A 17,477-nucleotide genomic window follows, 5' to 3' on the forward strand; every position below is an offset into this window, starting at 1 on the left:
GTACTCAATATCCAGAGAGAATCTGTCTCAGTTACATCACCATTGATTTCTGGGAAATGGATGAGTATCACTGGGAGCAGAATTTGGCCCGTATTACTAAGTAGTAAAATATCTTTTTTTTTTTTTTCAGGAAGTATATTTATAAACAAAGAGTGAGCCTTGCATCTGCAAGTTACAGTTGCAAAGCTACTGCCTGAAAATTGGCATGGCTCCTTCCAGTCAAGGGATCTTAGAAACTGCTCTGCAGCATCCCAGGCTGCAATAGTATCTCTGAGGCTTTGAAAATGAACACCAGTGTCTCTGCAAACAGGATGCTCTTTGTGAGATTTAATTGGATCCAGTCATGTCTGAATGCTGCAGACGTTGAAATAACGTGACTAACCTAAGCAAGCTATTCAAGATCTATCTATAAACAGTATTCCCCAGATACAAAGGGGTGAAGAGCTTACTGGGATAAAGGCCCAGCATGAGGTTCTGCTCTGAACTTGAACTGAATTGAATCAAAATTTTGGTTTTGTTGTTTTAAAGACATTTGGGTGCTTCAGATATCTTCCTTCCTCTCTCTAACTTGGCAAGAACTTGATGCAAAAATATTGTAAGGCAGGCTTGTAGGAGTAAAGGGGGGACTGAGTCATGGAGAAGCTGAATGCCATATATTTAAAGTCAATGTTTGTCTTTACACTTAACAAAACGGGTGATTGAAAGAAGTAGTGAGGAAGGGAAGGGTCCTATAGCTCTGGAATAGTTGTGTAGAAGCAACTGACCTGGCTGAGAATTTAATTTCAGCTTTTGCTACTTGGTTTTGAAGCCCTAGGTAACAGAATCATAGACTGTTTTGATTGGACAAAAACTTTAAGCTCATCAAGTCCAACTGTTGGACATACTTCAGTACACTTATGTATTTTGGTACAACAGTCTGTTTCTTCAAATGCTCCCTTAAAGCCAAGGGGCATTAAAAGGAATTTTTTCTGCAAGGAGGTAGTTACTGGGTACCTGTCCTCTTAGTTGCACACATGCTGCTATCTTAGAGATTTCTTTTCAAAGGGTTACAAGCACTGCCTTGGTTTGAGGTGTCTGAGATGAGAAACATCCTCTGGGAGCTGTGTTGTAGCAGTGCTCAGGAGCAGGGCACAGAGTTTCACAGCTCTGCTCACCAGGATCTTGTCTCTGCTGTAGAATTAGTCTGCAGTCTCAGTTCTGCGTTTTAAAAATTTACTCTCTAGTGCACAGGGCTCTGGGAACAGTTAAAAAATGTGACAGGAGTGTAAACTGATGCCATGGTGTCTTCTTGAGCTTCTGAGGGCTGTGAAATATTAGCTCCAAGAGCCTGGAACTGCTCCCTACCCTTCAGCCAATCCTGTGGATTTTGTGATCCTTTGGGCATGGGACTGACCAAAAGTTGAAGCACGTTAATAAGGAAGGTAAAGAATGTCCTTGTTTTTGACATTCAAATCTTATCAAGATCCTTTTAATTTTTAAAAAACCTACAAAACAACAAAGCCTTAAAAAGAGAGAATAACATTTTTAGCTGTTTGAATATGTGGCTATGGCATCATCATTGCCAGTGGAGAGGAGGTGGTTTGGGATGGGGTCATTGTGTGCAGAACAAGCAGGACCAAAGAGTTGTTATCACAACAGGAAAAACTGCCCCCTGGACAGAGTTTAACTGGGGGGCTGTCAGGCTGCTGATGCATCTTTGCATTGTAAATTTGAGGACTTTCTGAGCTGGATATGTTGTGTTGGCCCTCCATTTTTACAGGTTTGCTCTAATTTAAGGTTAGAGTGAATCAGTACAAAACACTTGAAACTGAAGTCTTACGTGATCATGAATGATCTTTTGTCATGGTGCAGTGGTACATGGAAATTCTCAAAATTAGAATGAATGGAAGAGCAGATGGGCTCTGATCAGGAAAACCATAAATTTTAAGTCTCTTGGTGTGTACTGCATTGTGGTTTGCTTTAGTTTTCATTTAAACCAGCTTTAGAAAGTTAATATCAACCATTAAACCTTTTTAGACTCCCCCTCCTTTTTTTTTTTTTTTTTTTTTTCTTTTTCCTTCTGGTTTAGAAGTGAATAAAAGAGCTTTGTACAGTTCTTGAAACTGAGCCTGAAACAGCTCTGAACAAAATATAGTGTTCCTTTCAAAATCTTGGAAATAATGACATCATAGGCAAATTGGGCCAGAAACCATTAATAGTATTCTTTGTGGAATGAAATCCCATGGGAGGACCTGTTTCAGCAAACTAGCATTGTTTACAAATAGATCCAGTGCCTGATACAGTTGGCCCATTCTGAGGGGCAGCTGAAATGTTGTGCCCTATAATGGACTTCACAGAGTAATTGTCTGGCTGTTCAGAAGAAACTCCAAATGTGCCTTGGTGCTTCTGTGCATCACACCAGTGATCTCGGGCAGGGAAGGCTGTCCTGGGTACTGGAAAAAGTATTTGTAGGTGGCTTAAAGAGAAAAAAAAAACTTCTCTTGCCATGGGCTCCTAGAGGAGGAGCAGGGAGCTGTGTCCAGATGGCTCTGTTGGGCTTGGTGAGCTGGGGACTCCCTTGTGCAGGAGGAGTGAATAATGAATAAGTGAATAATTCCTGGGGATCATTCACTTCTTCTTCAGCAGGGTAGCACACACCACACGTCCTCCTTCCTCTGACCAGATTTTGCCTCACTGTTTTGTTTTTTTTTTCCCCTTATTACTGGAAAGCCTTCTGCATTTCAGGACAGAAATCACAATAATTAGTGATGGTAACTGTTTGACCTAATTCTCCAAAAGCATCGAGTTCTCTGGGTCAATAGGCTACTCTGTACTTGAAGCTTGGATCAGTACAAGCCCTCTTCTGGGCACAAGTAGAGCAATTATTTGGTGATATGAAGCACTTCATTCCTGGGTACACACTTCAGGAGGGAGATGGGCTGTGTTCCTCCATCACCAGAGCAGTTCTCCCAGTAGACCTCTACCTGGACATCTAGGCTATTGGCTGGGCATGGAGCACGTGCTGGGGACTGCAATGTTCTTGTTCTGTGCTTTCCCAAGTGGTGTGTTCCAAATGACATGAACATCTCTCTATCTGACAGCTGCCTCCCATACCATTAGTTAAGGGTGCATGGTCTTTTCTAGGCCTGAAGGTAAAGCTGTAGGGAACAACACCTGGTCAGTGGCTGTATGTGGTTCAGTAGTACCCATGCACAGGTGGAGGTGGGGAACTCCATGGTGTAAGGGAGGTTCACACAGGGCTTGAGCCTATGAGCTGATGTCCTCTTTGGCTGGTGAACACCATATTGATCCACCAGCAGAGCAGTTGTTTGAGCTCTCCCTAATTTGCTGCAGGCAAAATCTGCCAGGACAGCTCAGATCACTAATATAACACAAACCAGTTGAGGAAGTCAGCTGGGAAGGGTTCTCATACAAACTGCTTGCCTGATGGAGATAAGCAACTCGGGGCAGTGATGTCTTTTAAGTGCATGTTGGTGATCAGGATCTCCAGAATCCCTACCTTGTGCTGCACGTACTAGGGAGAGGGCTGGGACCAGCTGTTGCTATGGTTTTCAACCCCAGTGACCCCAGCATGGGTCCCTTGGGGATCCAGATGTTCAGGAACCCTACTTTGTGGACCCAGGGACTGGTGCAAAACAGAGATGTGATGATGGTAAAGTTTATTTAGTGTTCTTGTCACTGGACAGATGATTTGAATCTCAGATCTGGCATTTTGGGACCTCATTTAGTTGAAAATAAAAATGTAAGTCAAGTAATAAAATAAAGAAGTGAGCATTTTCTGTATGGTAATTTGAAAGTGGTAACAAAGGCTAAAAATGCCCACGTCATGAAAAACAGTGCAGAGTGAACATCTCTAAATGTTTCAGTTGGCCCCTTAGTTTTCTTCTGGAAGGTATTGTCAGTTAAGGCAATGTGGAATTGATTATCAGCTGGAAACCCTGGTAGAATCCCAGCTTTATCAAAATAAATGCAGTTGTTGAAAATGTTAACCTTGGTTCTTAAAAGCAAACAATGAACCAAGTAACCCTGATAACCCTCAGCTGTGGCAGCTTTACTGGACCAGGGTGAGAGCAGCCATGGTGTTACCAGCTGAACTTCAGGATCTCTTCTCAGAAGTGACAGTCACAGTGTTTGGCTGTAAAAAACCCTTCAACTTCCACAGCTAAAAAACCTAAGTTGCTTCAGTTTAAACCAGTAACTGATGACTGCAGTAACTTGTGTATCCATGAATCAGTGCAAGGAGAGATCCATAACACATGCACCTTGATTTCAGAAGAGTTGGAAGGCAAGGTGCCTATGGAATTGTAACCCTTGTTACACAGTGTTGCCCACATCACATCTGATCTGTCTGAAATCATAACTTACTTCAGTTCATTTCACCAAGCATTTCTTGTTCATTAAACCAGCTGCTTAATCCAGACATGAATTTTAATAAGTAAGATACACTAGAAAGATTAGGGAGTTGAAGTCTTACCTGCCTCCTGTTTTATCAACTCAAGAGAGCCTTGTCACAATTTATGGGCATTTTTTGCCTTGGATCAGTACCCCTCCTCTTAGTGTCAACAAAAGCCTGTACATGTCCACTCCTTGCTGATGTACCACAGCTGGGACTTTGTGGTGTCACAGAGACAGTTCTGGTGACACAACTGTGAGGAACACCTGAATTGGTTTTAGGATATGCCCATTTTCCTGCTTGGGTTTTGATTGATTTTAGAACAAATGTATTGCTCATTTTTATGTGGAAGAAGAAATGTAATTGGCACTTCTGAATGGATTTCCTTGAGAAAGATAATTCCTTTTTGAAGCCCCACAATGCCATAACTAAACCCTCTCCAAACAGTGAGCAGGGAGGGCACAGAGATCTTCATGCTTGCTGTCCCTGTCCCACTGAACTGCACCTTATTTCTTGCATCATAAAAACGGTTCACTACCATACCAGGTACTTTCAGTATGTTATGTAAATTTTGCTCTGGCAGTTTGTTATAGGCAAAAATTTAGATTGCAAACAACTGCAGCAAAGGAGTTGTCAATAAAAATTTTAAAAGCCTTTAACAGGGATTAAAATAATTTTTAAAAGGTTCATTTTAATGGTAATACATTGCTTTTTAGGAATTGGCAGCTGCATTTATTTATAGGAACAAGCAGTAACTTTATTCAGAGCAAACTTCTAATAGGTTTTCTTTTTCCATCAGAATGCTTTTCTTGCCCTCTTTTCCCTCTAGAACACCAGCCCTGGCACCCTTGTTTGACAGGCTTGCTTTCTGTTCTGGTTTTTGCAGGAGGCTGTGAGGGCTGCTGAAGATGTCTGATAGTGTGGATATTGAAGAGAAACCTCCAGCCCCCCCGTTGAGAATGAACAGCAACAATCGTGATTCTTCAGCACTAAACCACAGCTCCAAACCACTCCCCATGGCCCCTGAGGAGAAGAACAAGAAAGCCAGGCTCCGTTCCATCTTCCCAGGAGGAGGGGATAAAAGTAAAGTATCAGCAGTGCAAACAGGGGCCTCCATCTCCCTTGGCTTTCTGTTGGGTTTTGGTTGCTGTCCTTACTTTCTGCCACTGTTGTCTTTCTGTTTCCCTTGCTGAACGTGGTAAACCCCTTCCCAAGGCTTCTGTTCCAACTACTCTAGTAACATGTTTCAAAAGAGGAGGAGGTGTTCACTCAGTTAGTTCCTTGCCTTTGGAAAGCCAGTAAAACATGCACACATTATGCAACTTGCTTTTTAAAAATAACTTCCTTGTTAAGCTGGGGAATGGTTTCCTTTGGATTTTGCTTTGCCTTTGCCATAAAAACAGAGATGAGGTTGTGTACTTCTGAAAATACATTTCCAGAAGTGAGAAGGCAATACGCCTGACACTTCTGGTGTGTGGTTTTTTTAAGGCATTTACATTCCAGAAGAGGAGCAAAGGCTTTTCTTGCTTGCTTGTGTGGTGAGAGTGTATGCAGAAGGCTTGCTTTAAAACCTGCTAGGTGGGATTACAGCAAGAAAGTCTTGTAAACATGCAGGAAACAGCATTTCAGCTGCAGAAAGGAGTATGTTTTGAGTGAGTGTATTTACAGAATTAAGGGAAGGGGTCTTCTTAGCCATGGTGGGCAAATTAATGCTGAACCCTACTGACAGCTTTCTACCAGGAGCTGACAGGCTTGATGGTGAAGACAGAGCTGTGGGTGTTGTTTTTACTTCAATAAGGTGCTCAACACAGCTCCCATAGTTTTCTCACAGAGAGAAGTACAGTTTGGAGTAGTGGACAGTGAGGTGGACTGAAAACTGGCTGAAATGCTGGGCTCAAAGGTTTGTGATCAGCAGAGCAAAATCCAGCTGGATTTCAGGAGGGGTTCTGCCTTTGGCCATTGCTGCCCTTCAAGGAGAGCTCAGAACTATGGAGCTGTGGTTGTTCCCTCTGAGCCCCAGCTCACCCATGCCACTCAGCTGCCTCATTCCCAGTTCTCTTCCCCAGCTCAGGGGGAGCAGTTGGAGTTGCTCTGGCATTCAGAACTCCTCACAGGCTGCAAAAGGCAGAGTTTGAGCCCATTCCTCCCCTCAGTCAGGGGCAGTCCTGATGGCTCCTCTCATGTGCAGGCTGTGACTGGATGGGCCCATCCCTCAGGCAGACCTGCTGGGTTTGCTCTGCAGATTGCTTCCCAAAACACCTCCTTGGGGGAACAAAATTAATTTTCAATTGATTCTTCTTAAAGGCCAAAATTAAAATCTCTCCTGGCTTGTTTAGTGCCTGGAAGGACTTGGGTCACTTCTTCCCCTGCCTGTCAGCAGGATGATATTATCCCTCTCTGAGGGAACATTTCTTAAGCAGGAGGCTGCTGTGTGACATGCATGCAGAAACAGGGAGATCCAGAAACAACCCCTCCTGGAAATAATCAGTGACATTAAAAATAGATGTAATTAACGACCAGTCAGAGCAATCTCAGGAAACACACAAGTATCATGATTTTAAATGTGACTGTGAGGGAAAGTGAGCTAAGATTTATAGCTTAATTTTGTTGGGTGAAATAATAGATGGAGGAAGTTTAGCTTGGCTGGCCAAGCCCCTTGAGATGGTTTCATCTCAGGTTGGTTTGTGGATCCAGGTATCAGCTGGCCTGTGCATGCTTCACAGACTCAGTGACACATTTTTGAGAGTCCTGCTTATAAAACAGAAGGTGATTAATATGGCTGCTCTCATCCAGTGCAGTGTTTTGCAGCACCACAAATTTATATTAATAGTCTGCTGCTGGCAGATGTAAACAGAACATGAAGAAAACCACCATGGCAGGGTGTTTCTCCCTGAACCCAGGGGACCTTTGGTGGCTTTCATTTGCTCACCAGACAGGAGGGGTGTGAGGATGGATATGGTGTGGTGTGTTCTCTCCAGGGCAGTGTTGTATGCTGGGGCTGTGCTCAGGGAACAAGAATCTTTCGCAGTCTCTCCTCTGTTGCAGGGCAGGGTTTCCAGTTAGGGTTTGAGCACTTCTCATTTTAAAACCTTGTTTTGTCAAGTGGGTGGTGGCCCCATGGGGCCCCTCTGTGCTTCTACAATCAAAACAAGTCACTTGGGGCATTAGTGCTCCTTCCCATATATCACTTGACCTCCTTATGTTCCTTATGCTTCCTGGACAGAAAAACAAGAAAAGAGGGAAGGAGAAAAACCCATCAGGGTTCAGATGAATGAAGGAGAAAGAAAAGGACAAGGCTGCTGGGGTAGGACTGGAGGAGCAGTGACAGGGAAAGGGGGGGGGGGAAGGAAGGAACAGAATGAGTTGGAAAAGGAGACAAGCAAACAGGAGGGTGTAAGCATGAGGTCAAACCCTCCCTCCCTCTCTGGAGAAATGCTGCTACTTAGCTGAGTCACATTTTTCTCCCAAACTACTGCTCTTTTAATATAAAACAATAATGATGATGCAAACTGTGAACACTCTTTCCTTGTTCTTTTTTCAGCTGTAATAGTTACTGAGGTGGTGTGGGTGGTCCTCATGGCTAACTGCTGTGCAGCAGGAGTGTGTTGTGAGGGGCATTTATAAGAAAATCAAATAACAATGTCCAGGATAAGCCCCTTGAATCCCATCAGTCATTGCTTCCAAGAAGCCATCCAGGCCTTTCCAGGCCATTTTTCCGGCTTACGTAAAACAGAAATGATTGAGTTGCAGGGCACAGGCAGAAGTGTCAAACTCCATAGACTAGGGAAGGGTAAAAGTGTTACTAAGAGATGTTTTATTCTGTATTTAATTTATAGTTTATCAGCATTTGGGCCACTGGTGTGAAGCAGATGAGCCAACTCATGATTCAGATGAGCTGGAATGCTTGTCCCCTGACTGGAGAGGACTAGACTGGACAAGAACTGTTTTTGATGGAACTTTTTTTTTAATTCCCTATTGCTTCTAGATTTGACTGTTGCTTTGAACTGAATTTGAGGATCCTTTAAATCTAATTTTGACTTCATGTGCTTGCAGATGATGAGGTGGGAGAAGCCAATTTTGTTACCTATGATACATATCTTGTAACTGGAAACTTATATCCTGAAAATTAAAAAATATCATCTTAAGAGATAAAAGAAGGGGAAAAGCTTTTGTATTTATATTTGATATCTTGCTGACATCTATACTAAATGCTAAATGAAAATTCATCAACTAACATCATGTAGAGGTCTGCAGTACAGACAAAAGGTGACAAATATTTTGGAAGAGAAAATGCAGAGAAAGGATTGGAAACATCCACAATGCTGTATAATTAGGAAGAGCAGAGCATCTTCCAACTGAGGGCTATAAGGTAGAATAAGAAAGAGGCCTTGTGGAGCTGCTGTCTGTGGGCAGAGACAGGCTGGGAGAAGTGCTGACACACAGAGAGCCTCCTAGTGAAGTTATGAAGCAGGTAAACAATACTAAAACATGGAAGAAAATGTTAATTATAACTCCACAAACATAGTAGTGCTTTATGTGATAAGGCTGATGTGCCAGAAAATAGATTTTTGCAGAGCTTCATCCTGGTTGATATTGGTAGAAAGGGACTCCTGCTTTTGAAATAAGACAGGCAGAAAATTGGCTTCATCCAGCTGCTTTTGCTGTGCATAGCAGGGCTGTCACTGTGCTGCACTGAGGCACTGTGGAAGGCAAAGACAGGACCTGAGGAACTGCTCCTTTCTCTCCTGCTGATGTGTTCCTGTGGGGTGGTGGGACCTCTCTTTCAAGACGTGAGATAATGTGACTTTTTGTATTCTTCATGAGTGCTTTGCATGTGTCTCATTCCTGAGTTTGTGTTCATAACTCTGATGCTGCAGGTGAGCACTGTAATATTTGTTCTGTTCCAGTTGTTAGCACACAACTTTTGCACTGCACTGACAAATGCATTTGGTAAGATGGGAGTTTTCATCTGGGGTGTTACAGATCAGTGGAAGACCTTACAGAGAAGATCTTACAGTTGGATCTGGACTGTGTTACTCAACCGCAGTGTGTGGTCAGCCACATGGCAGTCAGTCTTTGAGCACACTGGTTCTCCAGGGAAGCCAAATAGTTCAGATAACTGCCAGCAGGATAGGTGTTTAAACCTGGGTTCATGCTATGTGTACCTGGGGGTTTGGGGGTCCTCTATAACTGGCATTATTGTCACCAGTTTTCAGAGAAATCTCTGTTGAACATGGATTCTTGCTGCATCAGAGTGAAGGCAGCTTCTCCCAGCTTCTCTTCCACTCATCCTTCACTAGGCTCAGCAAAACTGGGCTGGAGGTTGGTCAGTAATAAAAAGCACAGGAGAGGGATGACCACAAGTGATGTTACCTCCAAAAGGTGTTAAAACAGGAGGGAGATGGGAAACCTTGGCAGATTGACTGACTTCCAAGTCAGTCTCCTTCAGCAGGGTCCTTTATGCTCTGTGAATACTGGTGGAGTGATTTAAAAACAAGGAAATGCTGGAGACTCATAAAGCTGGGTTTCTGGTTACAAGTCTTGCTTAACTGAGAGCCCAAATGAAGCTGGAGCTTCCCAAAGAGGGGTTGAAGGTTAGGCTGGTGTTGGATAAACTTGGATTTGTCCAGTGAGATGAACATTAACGGATTTGGTTTTCCCTTTTCAAACAGTATTTTGAGTACAACTTACTGTGAATGTTTTTGAATGAAAAGCTGTGCAGAAAATAAGTGTGTGTTAACCTTTTGCCTCTAGCCAACAAGAAGAAAGAGAAAGAACGTCCTGAGATCTCTCTTCCTTCAGACTTTGAACACACCATTCATGTGGGATTTGATGCCGTCACTGGAGAATTCACAGTAAGTAACCCCACTGTATTTTCTGCTTACCAGAGCTTCTGGTTTTTTGATGGCAGAATAACCTCCTGTTGCCAGAAATGTCAGATGACAGCAGCCAGGCTGTGAGAAAGAGACTTTTTTACTTTTTGGGCTTAGGATTTGGAGTGCTTTACTTCTGATTCAGGCTGCTTTTTTTTTCTCCAAGGTTTGTCAGCAGAGTGTCTGTGGAAAATGAAGAATGTAGGTGTACTATGTAGCAGTACTAGGAAGGATGTAGGTGTGTGCTACTGTCAGTCCCACAAGCTGCTGCAGGGCTTGGTTATTCAGTGTCTTTGGAAGAGCATAAGAACCCCACACACATGTGGATAGTGTTTGGTTTACTGTAGACGGTCAGCCCTAAAGTGCAAAGTCCAGCTGCTCTGCAGAAAGCCCTTGCAGACAACCAGAAATCAGCAGGATTCTGGAAGTCCATTGCTTTTAATTTATTATCCTTCAAAGCATGTCCACAGATGAGGTGCTCATACCTGTTTCTGTCCTTTATGTATTAATAAAATAGCAATCAACTTTTCCTCCTTGTGTCACTACAAAGTGTATGAAGTGTTGGGAAGAACGAGTCTGATAGAAACTCCTCAAAGTGTGCAGGGGCTTCAATGCATTTCCTCTCAGACTACTATTAGGGTGCTGAAAACATTAATCCTTAAGGCTAAGGGGGCAGTAAGCTTACATGAGGTGAGAGGAGACATTAGCAACTCCCTGTACCATCAGTAGTACCCTGTGAGCTAAGTGGTCAGACTGTGGTACCACCCTGTGTCAAACTGTGAAGTCTGCTAGTGCAGACTGGCTGCATACACCAAACAGGATGGGACAAATCATTTGCCTGGACAAAAGATGGTCAGTTTTCAGCATTTGAGTCCTAAATGTGACTTCATCATCATCATCATTTTTTACTTTGACTGCTACTTTTGTTTCTCAAAAACATTTCAGAAAGCTGGAAACCTTCTGTATGCTGCAGTAGTAGTAGCAATAGGAATAAACCAAATAACAATAGAAGGGAAAAAAGACACATTTAATGACAGCATGTCTTCAAAGGAGTAGTGAAATTGAATTATCCTCAGTAATTAGGAAATACAGCTACATTTTAAATATGTGGACTAGTTAATTAGCCTTTTTAAAATACGTGTCACTTATAAAGTCTTTCTTCAACATTTATTCTGTGCCAAACCATAGGGCTTGATTAAACGCTCATTTTAAAAGCCCAGATGTGGTAATTTTTGATCAAAAACTTAGCATAAAGCTTTTAAAATGGTGTTTTTCCTCTTGTTTTTTCTCTTTTTTTCCTCTCCATCTCTCCCTCTAGCCACTTGATTCAGGGTAACCTTCAGTACCATTCTCTTATGCTTGGCATCTTGTATTCTGATATTTCCTGCTTTTTTTTCTCCTTTTTGTGCTTGCATCTCTTCCTCCTACTTATCTTCTCTTCCTCCCCTTTCCCTTCCTTTCCTCTTCCTTTTGCTGCTTTTCCCATTAGAAGCTCAGCTCTTCTTTATCTTTCTTCTTCCTTCTGCCTTTATTTCTACCTCATACTTTAGACTTTTTCCTTCTGGCTCTGTGCAAACACGTTGGGCTCCAGTCATGTTCTCCTGCAACCTGACTGGTGGTGGAGATCCCAGTTGGGTTTCACACCCCTGGCAGATGGCAGGAGGAGGAGGGATGCTGAGGTTAACACACTTCAGCTCTAAGCACCAGAACTCTCTGTCAGTACTTCAGAGATCATGGTTTGGATCAGTTTGAATGTTGTTATCACCCGGTGTGTCAGAGCAGTCTCTAACATCAGAGGATTTTGATTATTGGTTTTTTCCTAGTTAGGTGCCACCTGCACAGGTCCTGGCCTTTCAGAGAACAAGGCAATTGGATGTAGCTAAGTACATCCAGCTTTATGGCTGGGGCACTACTGTTTAATATCTTTCTCCCTTTCAAAGCAGTGGACACGGAGTGGCTGCTGTTTTACAGTTACACAATAGTTCTGCAGTAATACCTGTTCCTGAAGTGTGGAAGTGCAGCACTGCAGTTTCAGAAGGCTCTGACCAAATTAAAAACAAACCAAAGGGAGAGGTGATTTCCTCCCTGCAGCTTGCCAGCACAGGCCTTACCACTGCAGTCCTTAGTGGAGTAAAATGTCACTCAGAGCAAGGGGATTTTCTGCACCATTAAGCTCCAAACTAATCCCAGATGCAAGTGTTGGGTTACACATTCCATTAGGCATGTTTGATTTGTCCCAACCTGGTGTATCAGCTGAGTAGTCCTGTGGTAAGTATGTCCTGCTGAGGGGACTGCCACTAGCCAGATCGTGTGAAATATTCCCACTGTCTAGTGATCACACTGTCTGTCTCCTTACAAAGTTTGGAAGTGCCATGGGAATGCCCTAGAGATATATGGGGCTTTGTTAATTTGTTTTGAATTACTACAATTGCCATGCCAAGAGTGTTTGTGATGCATTGGACCACATCCTGACACCCACCAGTCACCCCACAGCTGCATTTCCTGGTTGCTGTGGGTTGCATCTCAAATCCAAGTTGCATGGGCTGAGTTGCAGCTTTCAGGCTTGAGCACCAAGCTGTGGTGTTGCTCATCCACCTCTGTTGTGTGTCCATTTCACTGTGCTTGGAGCAACCACCCTGGCTGCAAGTAGGGCTTTTGGAGCTCAGAATAAAAATGGTTGGAAATTCTTGGGTGGGAGCATGCTGCTTAAGCTTTATGTTTTCATTTTGAACATTGCATTTTTCTGAATAGAGGAAGAAGTGAGGTTTGCAGGGCGGTGGGGAGTGGGTTTTGTAAGGCATGCAGGTTTTGAAACAGTTTCCTGATCCCCAGTCTAGAATAAAATGTGGTCACCCACCAAACTTTTCAAGCTTCAAGATGATGACATTAGCAAGTGGGAGAAAGGTGACTACAGATGTAAAGAAGTTCCATGTAATTATTCTAATGAAGCATTTCTTTAGAACTGTGCTGATTTGCAGTCTGACACACAGAGATTACTGCATTATGACAATGCACAACCCAAAATCTGTGTTTGACCAGCTGCTTCCTCCACTGCACTTAGACTCATGCACTGGCCAACTGTGAACTTGGGGTTGGAGTCTGACTGGAAAAAACTCACACAGAGGCATTCAAAAAGCTAACCTGGCTTTCAAAAATAGACAGACAACAAGAGCCCAGATCTTTATTATTTTTATTTTTTAATTATAGAAGAAATCACAGGTCATTTTTCCAGTCACTTGCTGTCTATCCTCAGTATTGTGTTTTTATGAGGGAGAATAAAACTGGTTTAAAAAAGAGGTGGGGGGTTATGATGCTTCCAAACTTTGGAACAATTGTGATTTTTCTGTTTTCCTGAGTCTGCCTTCCTGTAGCCTGTCCACCACCCGGTCTCTTTTGTGTCTACCTCCTAACTCCCTTTTTCAATGGGACTTGCCCATTTTGGCCCATTGGTTTCCTCCTACCACCTTCTAAGTTGTCCCACATTCTGTTTTAACTTTCTTTTCTTTCTTTATTTACGTCCATTACAGCCAGATCTCTATGGCTCACAGATGTGCACAGGGAAGCTCCCAGAGGTGCGTCACAGGCCCAAAAGAATCTTGCATCCCAATGCTTCTTTGAGATGTCATAGCACTGCAGCAGCAGGTTGATGTGTGTGCAGTAGATTTGTTGCTTGGCTTATCCCACTTTTTTTCTCATTAATCCTAAACTTTGGAGGCCCATGTCACACATTGTTTTGTGGAGAACTTCTCAGGAAGAAGCTACATTGAAGTGTGTCCCTAGATCGGGGTGGCACCAAGGCTAAATGTACTTCAGGTGTAGTTTGTCATGCAGTAAGCCCTACAGTTTGCTGGTAGATGTTGGTTGTGCAGTAAATGGGGAAAATTACAGGCTTTCAAAATTTAGGAAATTATACTGGATATTTAAAGCAATTTCAATCAATATCATCTCAATGCAGAGCTGTGGCTTTTGGCCATGGGATCAATTTTTAAATGCCACCCTCACTCATTAAATGTCCAAGAATTCATGCAAGGCTCTGTCCCTCTCAGCCTGGTTTCTGAGTCCCTGGTTTCTGTGTGTTTACAGTAGAGAACCTACAGAGCTAACAGGAGCTCACCAGAGACATCCTTAGCTGCAGTGGCACAGTGGTACAATTTTGAGAATTTAAATGCAGATCCTTAACCCCAGCATGCTCCCTGCTATGCTGAAAATGAGTTGTATCAGGGTGGGGTTTACCTTTTAATCAGACAGCAATAACCATTTCAACACAATCTGTTTGCATTATTAAGCATTAAAAATCCAGTGTAAAGCTCCTAAAATATACTGTGTTGTCCACAAATGTAGAATAGTCCTGCTATGTCTGCACTGAATCACCAGGAAAACAAGCTAAACCTTCAGTCATTATTCCATGGAAGAGCAGAGTTGATTTAAAGATGAGTTTCATGCACTTTTTTTCCTATCACAGTCATAACTTTCTTTTCTTTTTAAAGTTGGATCCTGGTTTTAGCTCTTTATTTTGATAGAGAAGAGAATGATTGCATCTAAAGTCTTAGCTACTGATTTTAATTGTAAGCTGTCAATCAAAATTTCTGAAAGTAATCTTACAGGCAGCATGGGATCTTGGTAAAGATCTGTGAGGCTGTGTCTGTGAACTGTTCTGAATCTGTGTTCTTTCCACTTGACATCTGCAGGGCATTCCAGAGCAGTGGGCCAGGCTACTCCAGACCTCCAACATAACAAAACTGGAACAGAAGAAGAACCCACAAGCTGTTTTAGATGTTCTCAAATTTTATGATTCCAAAGAAACAGTTAACAACCAGAAATACATGAGCTTTACGTCAGGAGGTAAGTACTCATCTCAGGGCAACAAAGGGAGTGTCAGGCCCCAAAATGAGTCAGACAGTCATGACCATTTTTAGTCAGAAGCATTAATGGCCAAAGGTCATGTTTACTTTTGTCTCTTCACATCCTTGTTCCTTCAGTGTTCAGACTGGGATGTGGGGGTTTACTTCTTTCATGCATTTGAAGAATTATTCTTAGATCTTTTGAGCAGTATGTTACTACCAGGGTTTTTGTGGTCCTTTATGATAGAATTTTAAGGATATTTTTTTCTTTTTGTATTTGCTGTTGAGAAGATTAGGTTACTGTATATAAATTCACAAACAGACCCAGAATTGCTATAAAATGTGATGTAAAAGGAATCATCACACAGAGGATGAGGAGGATGTCAGAGTCCAGAGCAGTTTCTGTAGCTTGCCTGTTCCAGGAAAATCCTTGCCAACCAGAAGTCTGCAAGTGTGATGGGGATGTCATTTTTCCCCTTGATTGTGTACAGTCTGCAAAACTGGAGTGTAGGATTGCAAAAATGAGACAGAAGGTCTGTGCTGCACTTTGCTTTTTCTTTTCCTATGGCCCTGTCTTCCTTTTTTTATCAGACAAACTGGCTGGTCACACATCTAGCAAGAAAGAGGTTTTTACCAGGTGCTGCATATCTGGCTTTTGTATTGATGTGGGGGTTTTTGTTATTCCTTAATAACCAAGTTGATTTTTAAACAAAAAATACCATTAAGATACAATAGGCTTGGAAGAGCTCATGTCAGCAACTTCATGCTAATCAGGGGCTGTCTCTTTGCAGGACAGGATTTGTAATTTAACCTGCAGTGGCTCAGTTCCCTACATGGGATAATCTGTGGCAGGAGAGCCTGGAGCTGCCTGGTTGCTGGTTCAACCAGTGCAATTTCCATAATGCAGACTGGGAGAGCTTCTCCAAAGTCCTCCCAAAAACTGTGCACCTATTTGCAGAATTAACTAACATTTTGTTTTCTTGTGAGGGAAGGCATCTATTTGGTGTTTTTGTGCTTTTTTTGGTGGTTTTGGGTCTGTTTGTTTGTTTGTTTTTTCCAATTTAGTACTTTAAAGGTTTGACTTGGCACTTACTGTTTGCTAAAATAGTCATTACTTTTGTGGTGAAATTCAGTTTGTGGATGCTTCTGAACTCAGGAGCTGGTTGTTACTTTGCTCTGTCAGACTGGAGCTGCCACAGCTATGGGGAACTGGGGAAAGCTTTTGTGGGGAAACATTTTCAGCAAGCTGAAGGGAATCAGTGCATGCAGTTGATTTTAATAAAAAAAGGAAAGAAAAGGATAAAAATTGCTCTAGTATTTGGCTTGAACATAAGCATTGACTGTTAAAGAATAATCTGTGTTTTCTTGAGCAAGTTTTTATGTATTTTATTTAGTGGCAAAGCAGGGCAAAAACAGACACAAGAAACTCTAGAAAAGAGAACCTGGTGTATTGTCCTGTTATCTTGCTTGCCACATGAAATAACTTGCTGCTGGGGGATGTTGTGTAAGAGAAATGCAATCTGCTTTCTATTTGGATTAACTTGTCCTGTGGGTGTCCCCACAAGGGGCAGGTTTGTAACAGCATCTGGTTCAATTCTCCCTTCCCCATTGCAGATAAAAGTGCCCATGGCTACATTGAAGCCCATCCCTCGGTGAGTTACAGTGACCTTCTGCTTTCTTTCCTAGAGGTTCAGAGCTGTGGAGTAAGCTGCAGGCTTTCTCTTGTGTGAGTGGGTGCCAGTCTTGCTGGCTGAAGGAAAGCACATTTTAGTGTCTTTGCAGCAGCAGAAAAGGGATCCCTGGCTGTTTCCTCATTTTCTGTTAAAGAATTTCTAAACAGATGAAAGTTTTGCAAACAGAAGAGTGATTGCTGTTCTTAGCCATAGTGGAATAAATAATTTACAACAATATGCAGTGCTGTCTAATTAGCTAATTCTGATTAAGTTTTAACAACTTAGAATCCATTGCTATTAAATTTTATGATTTATCCTTACTACAGCTGGATATGTAGCTGAATATAAATACAGTTATAATTGATCTGTAACTCACTGGAACCATTGAAAGAAACTTTTAAATAATCATCCACTCTTAATTAATACTGGATTGCTGTAGCAATCCCAGAGATGTAGTCATGACATCCACGTTAATATTGATCAAATTTATTAGTGTTAATGCTAGTGCATTAAATAGCAAATGACTCTGTGGGGATTTAGCCTTTATTTTCAAGTGTTAAACAACCTAATTTTTGGTTTGTGATTACACAGCAGAGAGTGTGTGTAATGAAATGAGAATCATCTTTGAGTGTTCACACTTCAGATATTCAGTTGTCACTTTGGAAGTTTGGGGCTCACCAGAGCAGGGTCAGCCTTC

At 42.3% G+C, this 17,477-nt stretch overlaps 1 protein-coding gene across 6 annotated transcripts in view; it reads left to right on the forward strand.

Moving 5' to 3' along the window:
* PAK3 (p21 (RAC1) activated kinase 3) overlaps nt 1-17,477 on the forward strand; it is a 124,454-nt gene that overhangs the window by 81,180 nt on the left and 25,797 nt on the right. For 5 of the 6 annotated variants that reach the window (XM_030449457.1, XM_030449453.1, XM_030449454.1 and 2 more), the window contains 4 exons: nt 5,280-5,476; nt 10,148-10,248; nt 14,955-15,108; nt 16,722-16,759. In XM_030449457.1, the coding sequence (XP_030305317.1) occupies nt 5,302-5,476; nt 10,148-10,248; nt 14,955-15,108; nt 16,722-16,759 (468 nt within the window). In that variant the 5' untranslated portion in view covers nt 5,280-5,301. Of the gene's footprint in view, nt 1-5,279; nt 5,477-10,147; nt 10,249-13,793; nt 13,839-14,954; nt 15,109-16,721; nt 16,760-17,477 lie in introns of all 6 variants that reach the window. The other variant, XM_030449458.1, reaches the window with a different exon arrangement.

Source organism: Calypte anna, chromosome 4 (genome assembly GCF_003957555.1).
Source record: "Calypte anna isolate BGI_N300 chromosome 4, bCalAnn1_v1.p, whole genome shotgun sequence".
NCBI lineage: Eukaryota > Metazoa > Chordata > Aves > Apodiformes > Trochilidae > Calypte > Calypte anna.